We start from the raw sequence: 23,230 nt of genomic DNA, 5'->3' as shown, positions 1-23,230 counted from the left end.
TACCCACTGGATTCAGCAGAAGGGTGCCACCTGGTGGAAACGTGGGCAAATTCTAAACTAGATCTGACAATAAATTGTACTCATTCAACAAACCTTAAAAGTCTTGTAAGTACCAAGAGCAAGTGATACAAAGACATTTCTAAAACTCAGGTTCTTATGTACTCATCAAGATCTATCTGGTTCTTTTCATATTACTGCTCTAAAAAAATAAATAAATGTTAACTTTAAAAGTTTGAGAGCTGTTACTATTTGTTAAAGATTTAAAACAAATTCTTAATCCATTTTACATTCAAGGTAAATCTGTACACACACGCTCTTTGCAGTTATTTTGGATTCTTCTAATAGAACTGTGTTTAACTGTGGCTGTGTAAAAATTAGAGGGTAGGGCTTTAGACTTAAATGAATTTATGTTAGACTTAAGACATGAATTTATGACTTAAGTGTCACAGAGCAGGACTAAGTTTCACCTCTACCACCTATGAAGACAAGCTTGATCCGGTTGCTTAGTTTCTTCCACCCCCTGTATTCTCATTTCTAAAATGGGAATAATAGGACCTACTTCAAAAAGTTGCTTTGAGGATCAAGTAAGAAAATGCATTCGGTGAACGTTACCTCGCCAGCCTGGAGGACAGTGCTCTCTGCTCACGGCAAGCACTCTACAAAGTGATTTTAAAAAATACTAAGTTACAGCTACCAACTCAAGATTTTGGATCCCTTGACATAAAATGGGATATTAGATCAAGTTAAGTGGGAATTACTGTATCTAATCATATCAAAGCATTTATTTTTAGGCATTTTGTAAATGTTATGAAAACAACAAAAGTAACTGTAATAAGCATTTATTTAATCAATGAAGCTTTAAAGGAAATACTACTAAGATGATAAATATTTCCAATGGTTCAGAATATTAATAGAAGTATACAGTCCCTGCTGTTGTTGCTGCTGCTCCCTGGGGGAGGGGTGCCTCTGGCCATGGCCCCCCGGCCAGAGGACAGCAACAAGTGAGATGGAACAGGGAGGCCGAGCTCTCTAAAGGACCATAACAACAGCAAGTTATATGGTCATAGCCATCTCAGGCAGAGAAAAGACTATGGTCTTCTATTGTGCTGTAAGTGGAAATAGGTGTCTAATGGCTTCAGGACAAGGCTTTTTTGAGGTTTCATAAAATGAAAAACCTTTCTGGCAGCATTCAGAAGCTTGAATCACTCGAAATCAATCCACAGTGTGTGATTAGCTGGAACACGCCCCTATTTCACCGTTAAGTAGGAAATCATAAAGCTACACTTTTACCTAAACTTGTGAATATTTTTTCAGAAATATCACAGAAGCCTGAATAGCCAATCATGTCTACGTGGAGGTATTATATCTAGTACCACATGGGAGTTGTGTGACAACTGTAAAACTAGACCACAATGACTAATACAGTTAATAAAAAATGTAGTAATCTTACAGCAAGTAGTTGAAGCATTCACAGCCATCTGGCCATCATTTTATACGTCAAGCTTCAGACAAAGAATATACTAGAGATAGGTGTTTCCTGGGAGCCCTTGAAAACCCCCAGTGTTGGCAGGCATATTTCAACCTGGCTCTCCTTCCCCTTGCAAAATTAATCTCTCTCATTTTAACTCAACCATCACATGCATACCACTGACATTTTAAAATCACACAACTACTCAGAAAGACACTTTAAAAACTCAGTTAAATCCGGAGCTCTGCAAATGGCCACTCCCTGAATATTTGGAAAGGCCATGAACAAAAATGCATGCTAAGAGGAAAAATGGACTCAAGCTTGAACGTATCTCTTCATAGGAATCTGAGGTAGCAGAGCAGTCCTGACAAAAGGTCTGGCTGTGCAGACAGCCCGTCCACTGTTTACAAACATGCATGCTCAGCTCCCGGTGCAGTGCTCGGCCCTGCCTCCCCACCCCCACCCCCACCCCACCCCCACCGAGCTGTTTGCAGCACCTCCAGTAACCAGCTGGTGTCACAGGTTAGTGAGCAACGATTTCATGGGGGGACTCTCACCCGACTAATCGTTCTTATTGGTAGCATCGCTCCCAAAGCAACAGAGAGGCTCGGTGGCATGTTAATGAAATTTAGGTGCTGTCAGCCTGAAAGAAGATGTTAAATCCTCGCTCCACTCCTGAAATTATTTTTATAATCTGTTAGCCAGTTGCTACCTTGTAGTGTGTTGGAGGGAGCAGGGAAATGAGATATAAGGGGAAGAGATACGTAGTGTAAATGCTTTAATACTTTCATACTTATCTCAGAAAAGGGAGCAAAGAGGGTGGTTTGAGAACACAACTGCTTTGTAAAGACTGCAACATTCACACGGGGGGGGGGGGGCTTTAAGACAGAGTAACACTCATCACCTCGGTGCAACCCGAGAGAGGGGACTGGGTGGGGGAGGGAAGGGGGGAAGAGAGAGGCCACAGCCCGAGGAATCGCCTCCTCCCCTCGAGGCCAGTCCTGGGCCGTTCAAACAGCTCCTCTCCTCTGGGTCCTCCGTGCTTGGCACACGCAAAGGGCAGAGCCGCCGCTGGAGCCTAGCTGCTTGCACCCCCTGCACCCCCTGCACCCCACTTCTAGCAATCAGCTGGGAGTGCCTCTGCCAGGAGGGCGGTCGGGAGCCTTCAGCAGCGCGCGCGGGCGAAGCGCGGGTCCCCGCAGCCCCGCGCCCCGCAGCCCCGCAGCCCCGCGCCCCGCAGCCCCGCAGCCCCGCGCCCCGCGCGCCCGCCGCCCCGTCGCCCCGCAGCCCCGCGCCCCGCAGCCCCGCGCCCCGCAGCCCCGCGCGCCCGCTGCCCCGTCGCCCGCCGCCTCGCCGGGTAGCCCGCTGGCGCGCGGTCTCTACTGGGTGCCACCGCGACAGCGCCTGCAGCCCGCGCGTCACCCCTCCCTCCCCCACCCAGGGCACCTCAGCGCTCCAGACCCGGCAACTTTGGGGAAAGCGGCCGCGAAGTCCCCAGTCACCCCGCCCAGGGCCGGGGACGCGAGGGCGATCCCCGCACGGTCACGCTCCAGATCCCTAAGGGCGGAAACGACAAGGGGGTGGCCGGTGCCGAGAGACCGGGAGGGGACAGACACGCGCCTCGGCCGGCGCAGGGCCCCGCAGCTCCGTGAACAACACATCTGGACCCAACGATTCCCGAAAGCCGGGGTCTTCCCCGCGCCCCGCGCAACTGTCTCCCCGCTGCCGGGCGCCGCTCCCCTCGGCCCCCACGCGTACCTGGGGCACCTCTGCCCTCCGGAGCCCCCGCCCGCTCTCCTCGGAGGAAAACAGACGGGAGGGAAAACTCCGCCGGCCTAAAGGTCACTCGCCTCCGGGGCGGCGCTGGCCGCGTCCCTTCCCGCCCGGCGGGCGCGAGCCCCGCCAGCGGCCCCCCGCAGCGCGCCGATCCTCCCGCGCGGGGCCGGGAGCCAAGAGGCCCCGATGCCTGGCCCCGGACCCCTCCCGCCCTCGGCGGCCCGCGGCCCCGGCTCCCGGACGCCCCGCCTTTACCTCTCTGCCCCCGTCCCCGCGGCTCTCCACCGGGCGCATCCTCTCGCCCGGCCGCGGAGCGCGCCCCGAGGCTCAACTTCCCGCGGAGTCCATGGAGCGGCGAGGGGGAGCCTGGGACCCGGGGGGGGGGGGGCGCGGGGAGGGAGGCGGGGGGGCGGCGCGGGGGCGGGGGGCGCCCCGGGAGCCCGCCCTCCGGGAGGCCGCCGCAGCTGCCGCTCACCTGGTCCGCCGGCTGCGCCGCGCTCGCCCTGGCGCCCGGGGTGGGCTGCTCGGGCTTCATGGCTGTCATCGCCCGCAGCCCGCGCCGGCGCTCACTTCCTCGCGGGCACTTCGGACTCGGGGACCGTCCCTCGGCAGCGATGGCACATCACAGGCGCTCTCCGAATGCGCGGAAGGGAAGAGGCAGCGGCGGGTGGGGGAGGGGAGCGGAGGGCGCAGCGGCGGCCCCGCAGGCTCCCCCTCGCCGGATCCCTCCTCCGGCTCCCGCGAGCCCTCTAACTCCCCGCCGCCCCCGCCCCACACCCCGAGGCGGGGAGCCTGGGCGCCCGGACCGCACCGAGCGGCAAGTTAGCGGCGCGGCGAGCGGCCCCCGCCCGCGCTCCAGCGACGTGGCGCGGCGCCCCGCAGCCCGGCTCGCATCCTACCGCAGCCCGCGCCCCGCGCCCGCCCTCGGGGCTCCCCCGCGCCCAGCGCGCCAGGTGCAGCAGCGGGGCGCCGCGCTCCGCATCCCCGGGGCCGCCGCGGCGCCGCGAGCCCCGCACGTGCGGCCGGGCGCTGGGTCCCGGCCCTCACCCCGCCCCTCGGGCTCCTGCTAAAACCCGGAGAGGAGGCGCGCGCCGGGCGAAGCCCTCGGTGCTCCCGCGCCGCCACTGGGCATGCTCCGTCGCTCCTGCAAGACGGGGGGCAGCGGGCACTCGGGGGTGCAGAGCCCCACGGACGCCACCAGCATGTGCCAGGACCAAAGCGGTCGTTCCTGACTGTGACCCGAGGCCCTGCCCCTCGTGGCTGGGGCAGCGGACAGCCCCCAGCGGGGCCCTTGCTGCCTGCCCGGTCGATGCCGGTGGAAATCAGAAAGGTTGACTTAAATTGGTGATGCTACTCCGGAACTCGGGGGTTCTTTTTTTTCCTGGACATATAGGAAAACCTTCAGATTCTAAGCCCCTTTCCAGCCTTCTCTTCACTCAACACAGTCCTCTCTCCTTCAAAGTTTGTGCACTGAGCGCTGAGCACGTGCCCCGCGCGGTGGGCCTGGGGCTCGGGGGAGGGAGACTGAGCCCCGCAGAGGGACCGCCCCTGCCTGCGGGGCCGTGGCACAGGGCGGGCGCGGGAGCCTGCGCGGGCACACACCGCTGAGCCAACCGCGCTCCTGGGAGCTTGCACTCCTGTGGGTGTAACGGACCCAGCCGGCCAGGCTCACCCGAGGAGCTAGCACGCGGCTTCCCGGGTCAGCAAGGACCTGCCGGTGGCTCGGCGTCCGCCTGGGGTCCCGGAGGTCAGGGTTCGATTCCCGCTCAGGGCACATGCCCGCTGCGGCTGATCCCCAGCAGGGGGCGGGCAGGAGGCAGCCCATCGATGACTCATCACGGCCGTTTCTCTCTCTCCCTCTCCTCCCTTCCTCTCTCTGAAATCAATAAAGATATTTTTAAAGGCCCTGCCCAAAGCGGATGGGCAGCAAGCAGTCCCCAAGCCTTAGGCACAGGTGGCTGGCCATGGCTCTGGAGAGAAAAGACAGGCTGGGTTCAAGATCCAGATGTTAGAGGACTCGGCACAGAGGCTGTGATTGCAGCGAAGGCCGGGAATGCCCAGGGAAGCGGGAGGCAGTAGCCTTGAGTTGCTCTGTTGGCCAAGGAGCAGCTCCTTTCCTGGCTGAGGAACTGGGGTCAAGGCCTAGACACTCCCCACCCGGGGGCTGCTGCGGGACAGCGGGAGCTGGGCGGTCGTTAATTCCTAAGACATGGATTGCCACCCTTGTCCTAAACATTAACTGTAACAATAGTTCCTCTAAAACGCATTTTTTTCAAAAGAAATAAATCGGTTCACCAGGTCTGATTAAATTTAAATATATATAATGACTTTTTCCTTTAAAAAGGTAGGATTTGGGTAAAGAGAGAGCTTGCTTTTCAAAATTAGGTAGTCGAATTAGGTAGTCAAGTGAATATTGGAAGTGACCTATAATAGTGTCCGGTATTGGTCTATTTCAACAGAAATCACTTTTTAGTAAAAGTAACTTTGCTAGTTAAGAAAGTACAAAACAAAGTTTTAAAATGAAACGCTGGTGAAAGAGCTATTGGGTGGTTTATCCAGCAAATTGACAATCCAGAATTTCCTTCACGTGTAGTTTTTCTGTCTTTATATTTTGCTCTTCTGTTCATTATTTTAGTATATTCATCCTCTGAATGCCATTTTGGACAATTGACTTGAAGGAATTCACTGTACACGCAAAGATTTCTGTTGACATTGGACAAGTATACACAAGAGGGAATTACCCTCCTCCTATTTAGATTACTGATTTGAACAAATTCAGTAGAAAATCCACTTTATTTACAATTCAAGCTATACACTGTTATATGTTTCATGTATAATGTGATTTGTGTTATGTGTTGTATTTTTAAAGAAAGGCTTTTTCGATTTGAGCCTTTGTCTTTCTGTTAGGTGTTATTTTTGTCTAAGCTAAGAACATTATTTTATAGCTGTTGGCATCTAAGTCAAGGTCATTAATTAAAACTTAATCACATGTAAACTAATTTTTTTTCCAAATTAAATATTCTATTTTTTAAAATGCAATGCAATTCAATTACAATGTAGGATTTTCTACTTCTTGTTGAAGAAAAAGTTTTAATGTTCAAGAAAAAAATTAAGGAACTCCTTACATTTTAAGAGAGGATGTTTGCAGCTCGGTTTTGTATGGTTCTTGATTATAAGTTATCACTTGAAACACTAAAACATCAATTAAAAATGAAACATCTACAAAGGTTTAAAACTACTCAAGTAGATATAACCCTAGTGCAGTGAAGCCAAGAGGACCTGAGTCTAAGTTAGTGGGTTGGCATTCTTGCCCCAGCTCCCTCCAGGCGCCGAGGCGTGGACCAGAGTGAAGTCACGTATGTCCCGCCTCCTCTTCTTCACCTGATAAAATTTAAGAGTATAGATGAGGTGCCTATTAAGATCCCTTCTTTCTCTAAATATTTATGATTATATATTGATTTTATGAATCAAAACCTATCATCTGAGTGGTAAAGTACCTCTATATGTTTACAATTTAGTGGGAGGAGAGTCAATTAACTGCTTAGAAAAATACAAAATAAAACCAGTAGCTAAGTTAATTACTTTGTAAAGGATCCTTATGTTCCACCAAACTTCCCCAGGCTCTCTAGTTACACATAAGTGTAGAGTAACAATTTTTGTCTTGATGCTATTTTTAAAATTCAGAAAATCAAAAATTTATTTACGGAGTATCATTTCTGAAATTTAAAGATCTAGTAAAGGAGAATGTTGTAGAGATTTACAGAATATTTTCGAGTACTTTTCTTATATATTATCTTTGATGAGCTAACTCATGGACAACCACTCAATTTATAACATACAATGATAAAGGAGATTTTCCTAAGTTCTGGAATGGAACCAGACTTTTATAACTGCAAAAGACCCAGAGAGATTGTCTGGGGTTATAAATGTCTAAACAGTGCTTGCAATACATGGTCATATTACTGCGGAAGGTTTCTAGGATTAGACTGGACCACCCCTTTCTGAAAATTTGTATTGCCTCAAATCCTCCTTTCAAGTTCCCGTAGAGACACCACCCACCACATTGCTTCAATACATTGACTGTGTTTCCGAAGTCACTCAGAAACTTTCTCACATGCAAGATTGTGAACATGTACAAGCTCTTCCTTCCCTTGGTACTTGACTCTTTAAAAGTGAGATGCCAACACAGTACATTTCATTTTACCTAGGATTATTAATATGAGTAACTGAGGATAATTTATGAGATTTAGATAACCATTAACTGCATTCAAAATTATCACTAACACATTTATGTATCAGTGGCAACTGTGGGTTGTCCCAGAATATGTGGGTCAGGTGTGCTGCATGTTATTTTCGATACCTAATGCTAGACCCAGAACCCAGAAACCCCAGGTTCATTTCAACAACAACCAGTAACAAGCATGGCCTGGCAGAACTCTGCTGTTTGAGGACAGAGTCCCGTGACATTTTGTGAAGCGGGGTAGCCCTAAGACACAAACTCTTCAGCTTCAGATACGGCGCATAATAGGACTCTGCTGGCAGCTAGTTGCCTTGAATCTCTCCCTCCTTCCCCCCCCTCCCCTCTTTTCTCTCCTTCCCAAGGTACGTCTGCAGTGTCATGTAAAGGCCACCCTGATGGAGATTTCCCTGGCATTAGCCAGTCCTCTATTGAGTGCCTGTAATGAGCACAGCATTCTCAAGACAGAGTTCATGAGCTGTGCCTTCAGAGACCTGGCCTGAAATGTGCCCAATTAGCTGTGTGCAGATCAAGAAATAGCTTTAGTTCACATCTCCTGCTATCATTGGCTTTCGATTTAGAAATCACCTCAACTCACCTCCGCTGGTTTCTTGAATTCCCCAAAGTGTGTATCCTGTCACCCGGCAGAAAACCAGTATGCTGAGGAATCCTCAGAAACAAGCTAGATTTCAGAGGCTCTAACCAGGAAACTATATTAAAATGTTATTTTAAAGAAAATAAAAGAAGGACACGCACTGCATATTTAAGCGATATCCTCGTATACTGTTCTGAGATTCTCTTGGCATTAATTTAACTAAACTTTGTGTCAGTCTCTGTCTATTGCAGGAAGACTTTCCTGCTGTAAAAATTCATAGCCCAATTATGATCTCTGGTGGAAGCAGGCAGAGTTGCAATATCCTGAGAGCGTTCTTGTTGCTCACTGGAGACCTGAAGATATTGATGAAGTGCTGATTCACACTGAGCTCTGGGCCATACAGTCTCCTCGGTTGTTAATTAACACACCTCACATCTTCTTTTAACCCTACAGCCCTTCTATGACATATATAAATAGGGTATTAAGAAGGAAAGCAATGTATGATTGTTCCCTTGTAATATTTTCTCTCCATATGTATCACTGAATTGCAACCCAAAACAACTTGAGAATGTGGGAAATTTACCTGTTATCATTATTTTTACTCACTAGATGCTTGACAGAGGGTCTGTGTTTACCTATTTGATTTTCTAAGAGTAATTGCACAATGAATTGGTTATGTTAGTTAGCATAGTAAAGAAAAGAAAAAAAAAGACTTTCTGTCTCTTTTAGCTGATACTAGTGGTTATTTTTCTCCTGATCTTTACATTTCTTTAGAAATACAACCAAGTTTTATACATCAGATTCTGTCCACAAACGTCAGAAAGTCTACAGCCAAACCACCCTGAACTCCCCGGATCTCAAACCATCTCAGAAGCCAAGCAGAGTCAGGCCTGGTTAGTGTTTGGGTGGGAGACACAAATGTCAGAAAGACTGTCAGATGGGAGAGAGTTTTTAGAAACACTGGCATAACACTTGTACTTTTTGGATAATGAGTCTTTTTTTTTTTTTTTTTTTTTTATGAACAAACTTCTTTGAACCTGACAGTTCCTGTTCCCTTAAGCAACCTCTTTAGCTTTGTCTTGGAAAGTACATTATTCCTGAGCTTTCTCTTACACCAGGACTTCCTAATGGATACCCGGTTTCTTTCTTCATATAATTCGCAAACCGCACAGAGCACCCTTCCCATTCAGGGAAATCCTTTATGGACTGAAAGAGAAAACTCTGCTGTGGGACCTCGAGAAGGGAGGGCTTCCATCTTTCATAACAACTTCACTGCGCTTAATTTATTTGGAAGAATTGAGCATTAGATTCAGGCTGCCCAAGAATTTTCCTCTCGAAAACAAGAGATAATCTGGTCTAAGATTTAGGTGAAACAGTTCCCGACTATCCCCTGACAGCAAAGGGCCCCTGGCATTTGTGTCCACCGAATTAACTTTCTACCACTGGGAACTATTCCTCTGCCATTTCCAAAGAAAATTGAGGCCAAGTCCTTGCATTCACAGCCGGTCCTTTCACCATCCAGAGTCCTCTGTTCAGATCATACAAATACAGTCTCAGGGCCTCTTGGGATGCGACCTCTATTGAAACAAGGCACTTAAAACACATCTCTCATTACCCAACACTGTTTAACTTTGTTTAACCTATGAGCCCAGATGGGTGGCTTGCTTTTGATATAGATCAGTTCTTACAGTCTTAGCTCCATCTATCTATCTATCATCTGTATCTATTAGGGAAAATAATTGATTTTCTCAATATCTGTCTTGTAAATCTAAATATTTATTCAAGTCATATATCGTTTTTCAAAACAAAGATAAAGGAGGGAGCGATTAAGGAGGAGTGAGGGGATAAAAAGAGGGGGAAAAGTTAAAAGAATGCATCCCGAAGCTGTGAGGGATTTAGGGTGGATTGTCTTTTATATTTTTATTAAAGCTCTCATAAAGATTATGAAATATCTTAATTCCTATTAGTTAGATCCTAAGTATAGCCCCTGTCATTGGCTATATTCTATGTATTCATATAATTTTATAAAGTCAAAATTTTAATTTCTAATTCCTCTCTTGATCATTTATATTTGATATTTTCAATAAATATTAAGCTTACATTTTCTTGTAATGCTTTATCAATTTTGCACTTAATAATTGATCGCAAGCATTAGTGGAGGAGGTAGAGAGAACCTATAACAAACGTCACAGAGTATACAAATCAATGGCTAGAGAAATATCCTTTAATTTGCTATTTTATTGAGTCATCAGTGTTTGTACGAGTGTTTCATCCTAGGTGATAGGACATCGAAGCCGCCTGAGAAGATGGATGAGCAGTTCTTCAGCGGTTCTCTCCCTTCCCTGTGGAGAGGCTGTTCACTCCTCCTCCAGTGTACCCCTCACTACACAATCACACCTCCTTTCTGCACTAGTTTGCTCAGCATTCTGGTCGTCACAAGTGACATCTTTCCTGTCAATCTCTAAATTCTTGGGGGTAGAGCAAACATGTTGGAGACTGGGGTGCACTTTGTGCGTGTGCAGGGGTGTGAGTAGGGATCTGTATCAGCCTCCTTGCCTAAGCAGTGGTCTTGGAGGAAATGGGCTTTAAAAAAAATAATAACTCATCTCCTTACTCCCTCAATATTAGCTCCTCTCAGAATCGCCTATGATCCTGTATTTTTTTTTCTTTTAATTAATTGAACAGGGTCACCCAGGGGAAATATCTTTCTTCTGTCTCTCCATTGCATTAGAATACTTCACTTTTCTCTGTTTGACTTGTAGACATTACATAATCTTGATATTCCTCTGATCTACTAATGCTGGATATAGGTAAAGGCTCACCAGTTTCTGCTGAGTTCCAAAACATTAAGTAAAGGCGGATAAACTTAGAAATTTTTACTGCTTAGGAGCAGTAGCATGAGTTATAAAATACTAAGTTTCTAGTGCTAAAAACTCACAGGGAAAAATAAATTTTGAGATAACAGTTATACTGGCAATACCACTCCTAATGCATTCTATTTTCCTTCTAATGTATAAATTGTATCCTGAATTTGAGAGAGGAGGAGCTATACTGGGTAAAAGGATGAAGAAATGTTGAAATCGAACATGCTGTTTTAAGTTTGCACAGTGACACGAGTGGTAGAACTAGTGGGGTGATCCCATTATAAGGTATAAAAAACGTTTAATCACTGTATTATACACATGAAACTATTATAACTGATAAATATTGTATACCAACTATACTTAATAAAGCTTAAATATTTATAACCTGCCTATCTAATGCCCCAAATATCACAAGATCAATAGAATCTTCTAGGATTATGCTCAATCTCAGAGCATAGTTATTTTTGCTTTGCATTCTTGGCACACATTGTAAATAAACTCATTTGTCTGATTTATGAGTTGTTGGACCACATATTAAAAAATAAGGTAAGAGAAATTGCTATCAGATGGGATATACAAATAATAACGAGACTGGAAAATATACAATCTTATAGAAAGAACGGAAAGAAGAAAATTGGACCCCTATTTAAAATAATAGAAGAACTTAGTACCATTTAAGGGGTGAGGGAGGGAGGCAAACATCCCTATGCAGCTCTGGAGGAACTTAGATTATAACCGTTTATAATAAATTTAATGTTCAAATAAAGACTTTTTAAAAAGTGAAACCAGCTTACTAAACTTCTTTAAAAGACAAGGTTATTTTAGGAAGATGGACGCTAGTGATGTGAGCTTGGGTTTAGGCCAGATAGAGAACTAGATATCAAAACCAAAACACAACTTTCACAACATATCTAGATAACAAAATAGCTCTAGAAGTCCACACAGTTGCCATGCCCTTGGTGTCTATGTGGGAGAAAGCAGAGGGAAGCAGTAGTGGAAATGACAGAACTGTCAAGATATGCAAAGACAGAACCCCCAAACAGTCAGTGGGTATTCACCGAAAAGAACAGTGGATCAACATAAGAGCTCAATGGAACTTGGAGAGGTTTGCGCATTCCTATAGTGAGTGAAAGGGGCCCTGTTGAGAGTTGATTTTCCATTGATCTCTCACATTTCTGCATGTCTTACTAGCAAGAAATGATCTTTTGTTTGAAAATATCTTTTAAAGGATAGTTGTGTAGCAGTTATCCTGGAAGAAGGGAACAGTGCCTCCCTCTGGAGCAAAGAAAGTATTTCACCATCTTGGAAGATAGATATTGTGCCCGCTCCAGGGAAAGGGTAGGCATGCTTACTCTTCGGTATAAATAGGGTAATATCTTCTCCTGGAACAAAGGGAAGGCATGCTTACTTCCCATTATAAAAGCTTTGGGTTCTTTAAGCACGGAGACCCTCTTCAATACAGCAACCTACAGTGCGAACAGGCCCCGATCTGGGTCCAATCACTCACCCCCATGGGACTTGGGGCCAAGGAGAGCTCACGCAATATGGTGATGATTATGCTACTTGCTGTACCATGAGTAGTAACATTCTTTGTTTCTGACCCAAGAGTTTCATGTCTTTTGAAAATATTCATAAAACTGCTAAGTTAACTTGTTAGTTGGGAAGACTTATACAATCTCAAACACCTCACTGTTCTTAATAGGCCAACATCAAGGTCCACAGGGGCTGGAGCAGCCTAGATCCTGTGAACTCTTGAAATGGACCTGCCAGGGCTTCTTTCCAACAGGACCCCATACTGAGGAAAAACTAGAATTGGAATCAAAAGTGAGCAGAATAGAGATAATAGAGATGAAGGAAAAAGGAAAATCCAGGCAAAAGGTGACAGGTCCAGGAAACCTAAGAGCACAGGCCATCATATATTTTTTTAATACTACAGAAAACAAAGAATATCTCTTTGAAGTTGAAAAGCCTACCTGAACTTTTAACTACCTAAAAGTTTAAGAAAACTAAATTCACATAAAAGGAGCAACAGAAAACTATCACAGTCAAATACCACATATAGTTTAGCCTTAAAAACAAAGTTGTTATAAGAAAAAAAGAATTAGATCCCAATAGACCAGGGACTTGCAAACTATAGCCCATAGGCCAAATCCAGCCCACTTCCTGCTTTTATAAATAAAGTTTTATTGCAACATAGCCATGCTTAACCATTTATATATTGCCTATGAATGTTTTCAAGGTACATTGGCAGTGTGAAGCATTTGTGACACAGAACATGTGGCCTGCAAAGCTTAAACTATTTACTCCCTCGTACCTGAAGGAACTTCGCCAACTTCTGCTGTTGACAAAGAAAGCTTGCCAGAAGTCACACACAAAACATCTCTAAAACGATAACATATTTCAAAGTGAGCTAAAGTACATTAAGAAAATAATACCTTGTATGAAAGAGCATTAATCAAAATTAGAAAAAACTCAGAAATAAAGGGACAGAACTCAAGAAAGAATCAGAAAATTTTTTAAAATGCATGTTAGAAATAAAGTCTAATTTAGGAGTAATATAAGAACAATTAATCACAACAATTAATCAATTAATCCCCCTATGGGAAATCAAGACAGGAAGGAGAAAAATGTTAAAAAGCAAAAAGAAGTGAAGAAAGAAATAAAGACGTTCAAGTGAAAACAGAACATGTTATAGATGGCAAAGAAGGTCTAACTACAATATTATTATATTTTTTCACAGCAACACTTTATCTTGGGGGGAATGAAGTTACATATTTAAGATATTCAAGAGAACAAAATGCAGACCAGGGATTTTTATATGTTTCTAGATATTTATATTAAACTACAATGTGAGTCCCTTCGGATCTAATTCTCTTTTCTCCTCTCTGCCCTCCACAGTGGCCAGTCCTGCATCTCCACCTGAGAACTCTTGTTACTTCTCCACATCTCTCCCTTTGTCCCCTCGCAGGCATCTCCTCCGCTAACTCTCCTGCATAGCTAATTACACTTGCTTTGCAGAGGACCTGGGTTAACACAGTATAGAAATAATGACCTACCTAGTTGTCAGATAAAATATAGGGTATCCAATTACATTTGATTTTCAGTTAAACCATTTTTAGTATAAGTTGTCCCATGTGGACCTTTTGGGACATACTTATACTAAAATTTATTTGTTGTTTATTTGAAATTGAAATTTAACTGAGTGTCCTGTATTTTTATTTACTAAATTTAGCAAAATTAATAGCGATGGTTATTACTTTCACCCAGACTGTGGTCATAAAAGAAACCAGGCTTCTTGGAGAAATAGCTGAATCTGTATTGGGGATAAAAATATACCATATAAACCTAGAACTTTTTGACATAAACTAGCAAAGGCAATTAGGATAATGTTGAGAGGAATTAAAAACCACCCTTGAAAAGTCTCCACCTGGCCACAGAAAAATTTGAACTTCAGTAAGAATAAAATTTATAGTAGATGGGAATCCATCAGATTTATTTAAATTCTAATTGGTCCCTTCTAAGGATGACAGAGAACCGATTTATTATCATGAAATCTAGGTGAAAAAAAAGAGTCAAACATTAATTCAGCCTGCTTTGGAACCGCAGCACTGGGTAAGCACTTGTAGATGGGAGAAAGCATCTCCTAATAAGTAAAATTATTCAAGTTAATGTATACAAATAATGGGTACAATTAGAGAATTACCAATTTTGAGTCTCCAATAAAAATAATGGATTGATGTGTTAACCATCAGTATGCCTTCTGATAAAAGAACACACTGGTGCCTATAGTTTTGCCAGAGACATGGAAGTTCCATCTAACCTAAGGCCCTGCGGTCCATGTGCAGGAAAGACAAAGAGAAAGACATGGGAAGCTGGGCCATGAGCGTTCAATCACACCTCTGCCCAGGCCAGACTCAACAAGGCAAGTGGCCCAAGTTCACCAATAGATACATTTTAAGGAAGAGAAAAGGAGGAGCTTGGTTGGGGGTTAGGGGTTGGGGGAGGAACAACTTGTAGATTAAAACGGAGTTTAAAAAAATATATCAGTTTGAAAATTAATGACTACTGATGAAAACAGTGTCTCAGAATGAACACTTAAGTGATACACTGTAAAGTAATACAAGGACATTATTACTATAAAAGCTTGGACAGTGCTTACTTTTGGAGGGAGAAAGGACAGAACATATGAAGGAGGCTTCTGGGTGGCCAGCAATGTTTTATTCTTTGACATGGGTGGTGGTTAAAATGGCATTTGCTTTACAATAATTTTGCATGCTTTCTTGTTATCTGTATTTTACTTTAAAATAAATTTAATAAGTGCCTAATAGAGTTCTTGGCTATTAGGAAACACTCAATAAGGGGTGGTTATTGAATTAAAAGTAAAAAGTAGGGACTACATTTAGAACAATTTCTTCCAAATGATTTATTTTTATTTTATTTTTTATAACTGATGGTAAACATTCAGCCCAGGCTCATGCTCTCTTTCCAGTGTATGTACAGCTACAAGATTGTCCCTGCCTTTCCAAATTGTGTTTATAGCATTGAAAGTGGAATGCTAACCTTGCTGATGCTTTAGAACTCCTCAGAATTAGCAAACACCAAGAAAGACAAGAGGTTGCAAGGAGAAAGGCGCTTTATGTTTCGCTGGGGCTCTTCATTGGAAGGCCATTAACTCATTTGCATCCTGTTATATATGGCACAGACTTAGCCTGCTTTGGCATCATGGAGAAAACTGGAGATTATGGTCTATTTGTTCATTTCCAAATTTATGTGGAAAAAGCAATGAGTCCCAGTCAGATCTCGCTCTTTCTCATTGATTGCAGAACTGCACAGGCTGTGTGATTTAGAGAACATTTAATGCTCCTCCTAGCAGGATTTGTGGCTTCAGGCGGCTATGCCTCTTGCCTTCCTAAACTCGGTGACATGCTTCTTTATAGGGCTATGGTCCTCAGTCTGCGATTTTCTAGCTATAAATGGGCATGTAGTTGCAATTCAAGCTGAGCTTCAATTACTATTAGAAGGATGCCTTCTCCTTACTTGTGTCCAAACTTCTGTCTTCGGTAGCACCTGCCTTGGAACTATCCTTGCTCATATTGTGAAATCTTGGCACAGTGGGCTGTGTCTGAGGGTCTATCGGGGTTCCTCCATCTGCCAAGGAGCAATAAAATCTCTGAATTTGTGAATCCCTGTAAAGACACGCTCTCCAAATGCACATTTTCTCCACCTAAAAATGCTTGCAAATTCATCTAGCCCAGTCATCGAGGCCATCCCTGCTGACTTCAGTGAGAAGTGACTTCCTCTGTTTTCTGTGCCTGGAGTACTTAATTTCTACACCATGCGCCAGTCACATACCATTCAGTCCCTTGTACCAGTATCTTTCCCACTAGCACTCTAGCATTCTTTCCACTCTGCCACTCTACCGAGTCCATTCCCATCTTTGAATTTTCCTGTGAATAATGATAATAGTGAAAATAATAATAATTCACATTTATTGACTGCTTAATGTGAATCAGGCACTGTCTAATGCTTCTAATGCAATAATTCTACAGGGTAGATGTTATCCCTACCTCCATCTAGAATCATGTTAGCCAAGGCTTAAAAGATGATATCCAAGTTTCCATGTGTACTTAGAGGCATAACAGGGATTTGAACTCAATCCTATTGCAAATACCCTTAATAACACCTTGTCTTGGATCAAAAGCCACAAAGAACAGGTGTCTATTTAATTCACTCCACAAGGCTTCCTAGTGTGCCTGACTTGAAATGGCTGTTTAATCTACAATACACTGTGTGTGTGTGTGTGTGTGTGTGTGTGTGTGTGTGTGTGTGAGATTTGAATGGAGACTGCAGCCAAGTAATCAAGAGAAGGCTGAGACTCAGACTGGCAGCAATGGAAGAATTAAGAAAGTTCATCAAAAGCTAAGATGTGTCTTTAGAGACCAAGGCTAAGATCACCCACCCTCATATGGATGCAAAAGTTGGAAAGTGATAGGGAAACACTGATTCATCTGAAATATGGTGTTGGAGGAAAGAGCTCTACAAAAACCCTCGCCCACCAGAAAGATAAACAAGGGGGTCCTACAGCAAAGTAAGCCTGAAACATCACTGGAGGCAAAAGTGGCAAAACTGAAGCTGTCCTACTTCGGGCCCATCATCAGAAGGCAGGGTTCTTTAGAAAAGACAATGACGCTGAAAAAATAAAAGGCAGGGGCACAAGAGAAAGAGCAACTATGAGATGGACTGACTTTATAAAATAAGCCTTAGGCATGAGTTTACAGGATCTGAGCAGGGCTGAGGACAGGACACTGAGGACATCACTTATTCACAGAGTCGTCAGGAAATCAGAGCTGATTCAGCAGTAGGTAACATACACACACCATACATACATGAAATTTAAAAAGCAATAAATTGATTCTATAGGGAGATAAATCTGTCATAACACTAGCAGTATTTTCTATGGTCTTTGTCCAATTTGCCTAAGATAGAGGGATACATAGTAGTTGTTCAATAGGATATATTTTATTTTCCTGTTAGCAAAATTATCTCTATGCTCCCATGATTTTTATTATAAATATTAGTTTCATTCAAACGTTTTCATTCAGCTTTTTATTTTTAAATCTGTATCTAAGTGAGAAGACCCTTTTTATAATAAACTGTACCCACATGCTTACATTAATAATAAGAATCTTTGATAGAAGTTTTCAGCTACAATGTGGTGAAAAGATTTTATAGTAGTCTCTAATCAGGGGACACAGTGAACTACCTATTCATCTACATTTAAGTTATTATCTCATTGCTCCCAGTATAATTTATTTTATATAAATAATTGTGGCCTTGTAGATATGATTCAAAGAGAATACATGAAACAATATACGAACAAAATATGGAAACTTCTACATGGATTTTGAGTAACCCTATTATGACAGTGTGGTGGTTCTAATCTTGGGAGGGCCTCAGAGGCTTCCACTCCAGTGTCTCACTGTGAAGATTCTGATGTAACAGGATGGTACCCAGGAGTCTTCATTTTTATCAATGCCCTAGTTGGTTCTGAAGTAGGAGATTAAGGGATCACACTTCAAAAGGAAAAAAAAAGGCTAGATAATTTGGAGTCAGAAAAAACAGTGTCACAGATTCACCATTTATTTGCAATGTACTAACTTCTTTAAGCTTTATTTTCCCTTTCTTCAAAATGCCTATTAACAATGGCATCTGACTCATAGCGTTACGAGAAAGTGCACGGAAAGCGTTTGGCCGGTGCACAGAGAGTAACAAGGAGAGTTGGCGAGTTGCGGCGGGGGTGGTATTAGCAGCTGCTGAAATGCAGTGTCCTGCACATCACATAACATTGGGGGATTCCCGCTGAAAAGTGCAGCGAGGTTCTTCTACACGCCTATGAGAACGGCGAACATCCACAATGCAGACACCGCCAAACACCGGCGAGGACATGGGCCGCGGGCACTCGCTCGTTGCGGGTGGCATGCAGAGTGGCACAGCTGCCCCGGGGGACGGATGGGCAGTTCCCTACAGTTACCATACAACCCAGCAATCACGCCCCTTGGTACTTAACCAAATGAGCTGAAAACTTACGTCTATACAAACAACCTGCACACAGATTTTTACAGCAGCTTTATTCATAATTGCCCAAACTTGCAAACAACCACGATGCTGCTTAGTAGGCAAATGGACGAATAAACCGTGATATATTCATACTGTCAATATTATTCAGTGATAAAAAGAAGCGAGCTATCAAGCCATGAAACACACTGAGGAACCTGAATTGCCCACTGGAAACTGAAATAAGCCAATCAGAAATGTCTATATGGTGTGTCATTCCAACTATGTGACATCCTGAAAAAGGCAAAGCTAAGGAGACAGGACAAAGATCAGTGGTTGTTAGAGGTTTGGGAAAGACAGAGAGAGGGGTGATTGGGGCAACAGGTATTTAGGGCAGTGAAACTCTCTACGATGCTGTATCAGTGGGCATAGGTCACTAAACATTTGTCACAACCCCTAGTCTATACGACACAAAGGCTGAACCCTAATATCAACTATGGTAGTTAGTTAATAATGATAGAGCAATATTGGCTCATCAGTTGTGACAAAGGTACCATATTAATATTGGATATTAATAATGGGGAACTGTGGGTATTTGGGGCAGGTGGGGGGCATGATGGAACTCTCGATATTTTCCACTCTATTTTTTTATAAACCTAAAATTACTTTTTAGAAATAAGTCATTAATTACAAAACAAAATAAAAAATTAGGTGTTTTTTGTTTGCCTAAATATCAAAACTTGAAATCGAAGAGAGAAGACTGGCTTCAAACTAAGACTGTGCTTGGCTTGCTCTAGGTGAAAATATACAACTGGATTTTGAAGACTTAATAGAACAAAGAAAGAAAGGAGGGAAGGAAGGAAGGAAGGAAGGAAGGAAGGAAGGAAGGAAGGAAGGAAGGAAGGAAGGAAGGAAGGGAAGGGAAGGGGGGGAAGGGAGGGAGAGAAGGAACCTATCTAATTAACACAGGTTTTTAAATCCTCACATGAGGATATGTTTTTATTGATTTTAGAGAAAGAGGGATGGATAGAGAAGGGAGAGAATCATTGATGTGAGAGAGAAACATTGGTTGCCTCCCGTACGTACCCCAACCTGGAATCAAGCCCACAACATTTTGGCATACAAGATGACATTCCAATCAACTGAGCCACCTTGCCAGGGCTCATTAATACATTTTATATTGATTACTAATCAAAATAATATTGTGTTGGATTAAATTAAAATTAACTACTTTTTTGTAACTGTTTTTAGTGTCATTACTAAAAAAATTTAAATTATACACGGCTCACATTGTATTTCTATTGGACAGTGTTGATCTATGAAATAGTTAGCAAAGTTCCTGTCATATAACAGTCCTTCCAAATGTCTCCGAGACACTCATCAGTGTCCTGACTTCCTTGTAATGATCTGTCATTATTTTTCTTAATTATAGACAAAATTTCTTTTTTATTATCACTCTTTTTCCTTGATGAGTTCTAATAAAAATTTAAGGCCAGTTTAATCCTCTGGACTTCACCCCAATTCTCCATCCACTCTTACAACTGAACTTTCCCAATCACCGCCTCTGGACTTACGTCACCTACAGAGCCCGTCCTGGAAATTTGCCAGTATAACCTTGAGTCCCCGTCAGTGCTGCCGGGTGTCTCTGACGTGTACACTTTTTCTCCTGTTCCTGGCTATCCTGATCAGAAAGCCATGTCCCTGGTTTCCTTTGAGATACTCAACTTTCAACAATAAGCTCAACTTTCAACAACAGGTATGTTTTTGTTGTTATTGTCCTTTGTTTATTTAACTTATAGCCTATATTAGTTTTCTGTGCTGTGTAAAAAAAAAAATTATTAAAAATTTAGGGGCTAAAACATGTTTATTATCTCAATTTTCATGGATTTGCAGTCCAGTCATGTTTTGGCTGGGTCTTCAGCTTTGGATCTAAAATACTGACCTCAAGATGTTGTCTGGGTTTGTTCTCATCTGGAGATGGAACTAGGGAAAAATCTGCTTCTGAGCTCACTCAGTTTGTGGTAGTTCACTTTCTGGTAGCTGATGTATGAGGACACTGGTTTCTTACTGATTCTTGGGCAGAGGCTGCCCTCAGGTCCTAGAGGCCACCCACTATTACTCTCTGCCACCTGACCCTCTTCATTGGCAGTTTACAGCACTGCTTCTGCCATATAAGCTTCTGCCGGTCGGCAGGACAATATCTCCCTCTGGTTTGCTGAACTGAAGTCTAACGTAATGTAACATAAATAAGGGAGTGGCACCCCATCACCTTAACCACATTCTACCAGTTGAAAACAAGTAATGGATTCTGCCTACACTCAAGAGGAGGGGTTGCATAAGGGTGTGATTACTGGAAGTCATGGTTGTGTGTCGGTCACACACCTCTTACTAGGGCCTGGGTGTCGTCTTTTCCCACTACATCTTTTCACTTTTCTCTCTCGCTCAAGCCCATATAAGCTGGCTGTTCTGTTTCTTGATGCCATTTACCTAGATGGACTGGATCTCCAGCACCTACTGTTGGGTCTCTCCAATGTGCTCACTGTTGTCTTGGAAAACTTTCTTATTTTTCTTTTTCCTTCTTCCCCTTCCCATTCATTTTTCTTCCTATCTTTCTTTTATTTCTTGAATAAGCTTCTATCAGATCGCTCTTCCCAAATATAGAAACTATGTACTCTGGACAAACTACAAAAAACAGCTACCTGAAGGCAATAGAGAATGACATAGGCATTCCAGGCACATTCTGGAAAGAAGTCAGCACTTGGAAGAAAGGAGCAGCACTGGGTGAGTTTCCAGTTCAGAGCATATGGCTGGAGGAAAGACTTCAGCTTGTGCCTTGCAAAGCAGCTGGAACACCATTTAAAAACTCTGCTTAATGAAATACACACACTTAGAGCAGATTCTTATATTCTAAGAATATAAAAACTTAACTGAATTTTGAGCTTCTACCAAAAAAATAGAATTTGCAGTTTGAGTCCAATCTAGTTAGTTGCTTCATAAAACGAAGTAAGATGTCCACTCTTTGGAGGCATATCATAGACTCTAAAGTCTCCATTATACATCACCTGAAATGTTTAGGATATATTAGAAAATTATTCAACACGCAGAAAGAGAAAAATGTAACATTTTGAGGACAAAATACAATCAATGCTGACCAACTATATCAATAATTACAGTAAATGTCAATGGACTAAACATATTGATTAAAAGGCAAAGATAGTCAAAATGGATTTTAAAAAATTTCAACTATGTTTATAAAAGATGTACTTTAAATATAAAGACACATATAGTTTGAAAGTAAGAGCAAGCATAAGAAGGCGGAGTGCCAAGATTAATATCAGATAAAATATATTTCAAGACGAAAAGTATTATCAGAGATAAAGAGGGACATTTCATATTGATAAAGTTAATTCGCCAAAGGCATAATAATCATAAATTTATATATGCCTAGATCTGTTTGTCAGAGCTGCCATGACAAAATACTACAGACAGGGTGGTTCAAACCACAGAAACTTATTTTTCTCCCAGTTCTGAGCTAGAAGTCCAAGATTAGGTGAGAGCGGGTTTGATTCATCCTGAGGTCTCTGTCCTTTGTCTCCACATCATGTTCCTTCAGCGTCGGCCCGTGTCCTAGTCTCCTCTTCTTATAAAGGTATCAGCCACGTTGGATTAGGGCCCACTCACACGACATAATTTTACCTTGATGGCCTCTTTAAGGGTCCAATCTTTAAATATAGTCACATTCTGAGGTACTGAGGGTTTGGACTTCAAAACATGAATATTTTTCAAATTATTCTAACATATTTTCACAAAATCATTTTCTTATACAGTTGGTGTATCTGTGCAGTCCTTGAAGGAGAAATTGTGTTGCTAAGTTTTGTATTTTGAGCACTTGGCAGTTGCCCACAGTGAGTGTACAATAAATGTTTAACTTGAAAAAAATATATGAATTTTGAGGGGACACAATTCAGCCTATAACAATGCCTCATATTTCAAAATACATGAAGCAAAAATAAAATAATTTAAGGGAGAAACGTACAATTCTGGTTGGAGATTATACCAGTTCTTTTTCAGGAACTGATTGACCTAGACAAAACAAACAAACAAACAAACAAACAAAAAATCAGTGAAGGCCTTGATGAGCTACGAAATGGCCTCAACACGGTGACCTAATTAGTATTTATAGGGCATGCACTCAGCACCTGCACCTTCCTCCTCACACCACTCCCCCTGAATGTAAAGAATCAAAATTCCTATTTTTTAAAAAATCAAATTTAAATTGGTCATGCTTTAAAAAAAAAAAAAAAAAAAAAAAAAAAGCCTACATAGGAATGTTGGGCCAGGGTGAAATTAAAGTTTAAAATAAATCAAGGTTCTGGACTCTAACCATTCTCCATAATAAGTGCTAAATGACTCCTTGTTCTGAATCCTAACCTGTGCACAGGGAGGGAACAGTCTATCCATGTGAAAGTGGTCAAAGAATCAGATCTAACTTATCGTAAAGAGAAATCCCAGAAAGAGGAAAAGTGGTCATAGCAGCACTAGAAGCATGGGTCATGCTGAGGTATACTGGTCCCAGGGTAGCAGCAGTAATAATGCGTATTTCCTTTGTGCTGGTATTTCTAAGAAAATGTTTGAGTTCCCAAGTACCAGAATTGTGGGGGCTGAGTTTATACAGCATTTCAGGGGCTTCCTACCTTCCTTCAAGTAACTAACTGAGTGGGACAATCAAATGGTTT

General features: G+C 43.0%; 1 protein-coding gene across 4 annotated transcripts in view; it reads right to left on the bottom strand.

The window, feature by feature from the left end:
- The window catches only part of DPP10 (dipeptidyl peptidase like 10), a 1,168,699-nt gene that overhangs the window by 537,501 nt on the left and 607,968 nt on the right, over positions 1–23,230 (bottom strand). For 2 of the 4 annotated variants that reach the window (XM_081142809.1, XM_081142812.1), the window contains exon 1: positions 3,720–3,870. The exons of 1 other annotated variant lie outside the window; for it this stretch is intronic. In XM_081142809.1, the coding sequence (XP_080998935.1) occupies positions 3,720–3,788 (69 nt within the window). In that variant the 5' untranslated portion in view covers positions 3,789–3,870. Of the gene's footprint in view, positions 1–3,499; positions 3,591–3,719; positions 3,871–23,230 lie in introns of those variants that run through there. One more of the 4 variants, XM_081142811.1, reaches the window with a different exon arrangement.

Source organism: Miniopterus schreibersii (genome assembly GCF_964146895.1).
Source record: "Miniopterus schreibersii genome assembly, chromosome: 7".
In the NCBI taxonomy this organism is placed as follows: domain Eukaryota; kingdom Metazoa; phylum Chordata; class Mammalia; order Chiroptera; family Miniopteridae; genus Miniopterus; species Miniopterus schreibersii.
The sequence above is the reverse complement of the archived record's forward strand: the minus strand, read 5'-3'. Positions and strand labels throughout refer to the sequence as shown.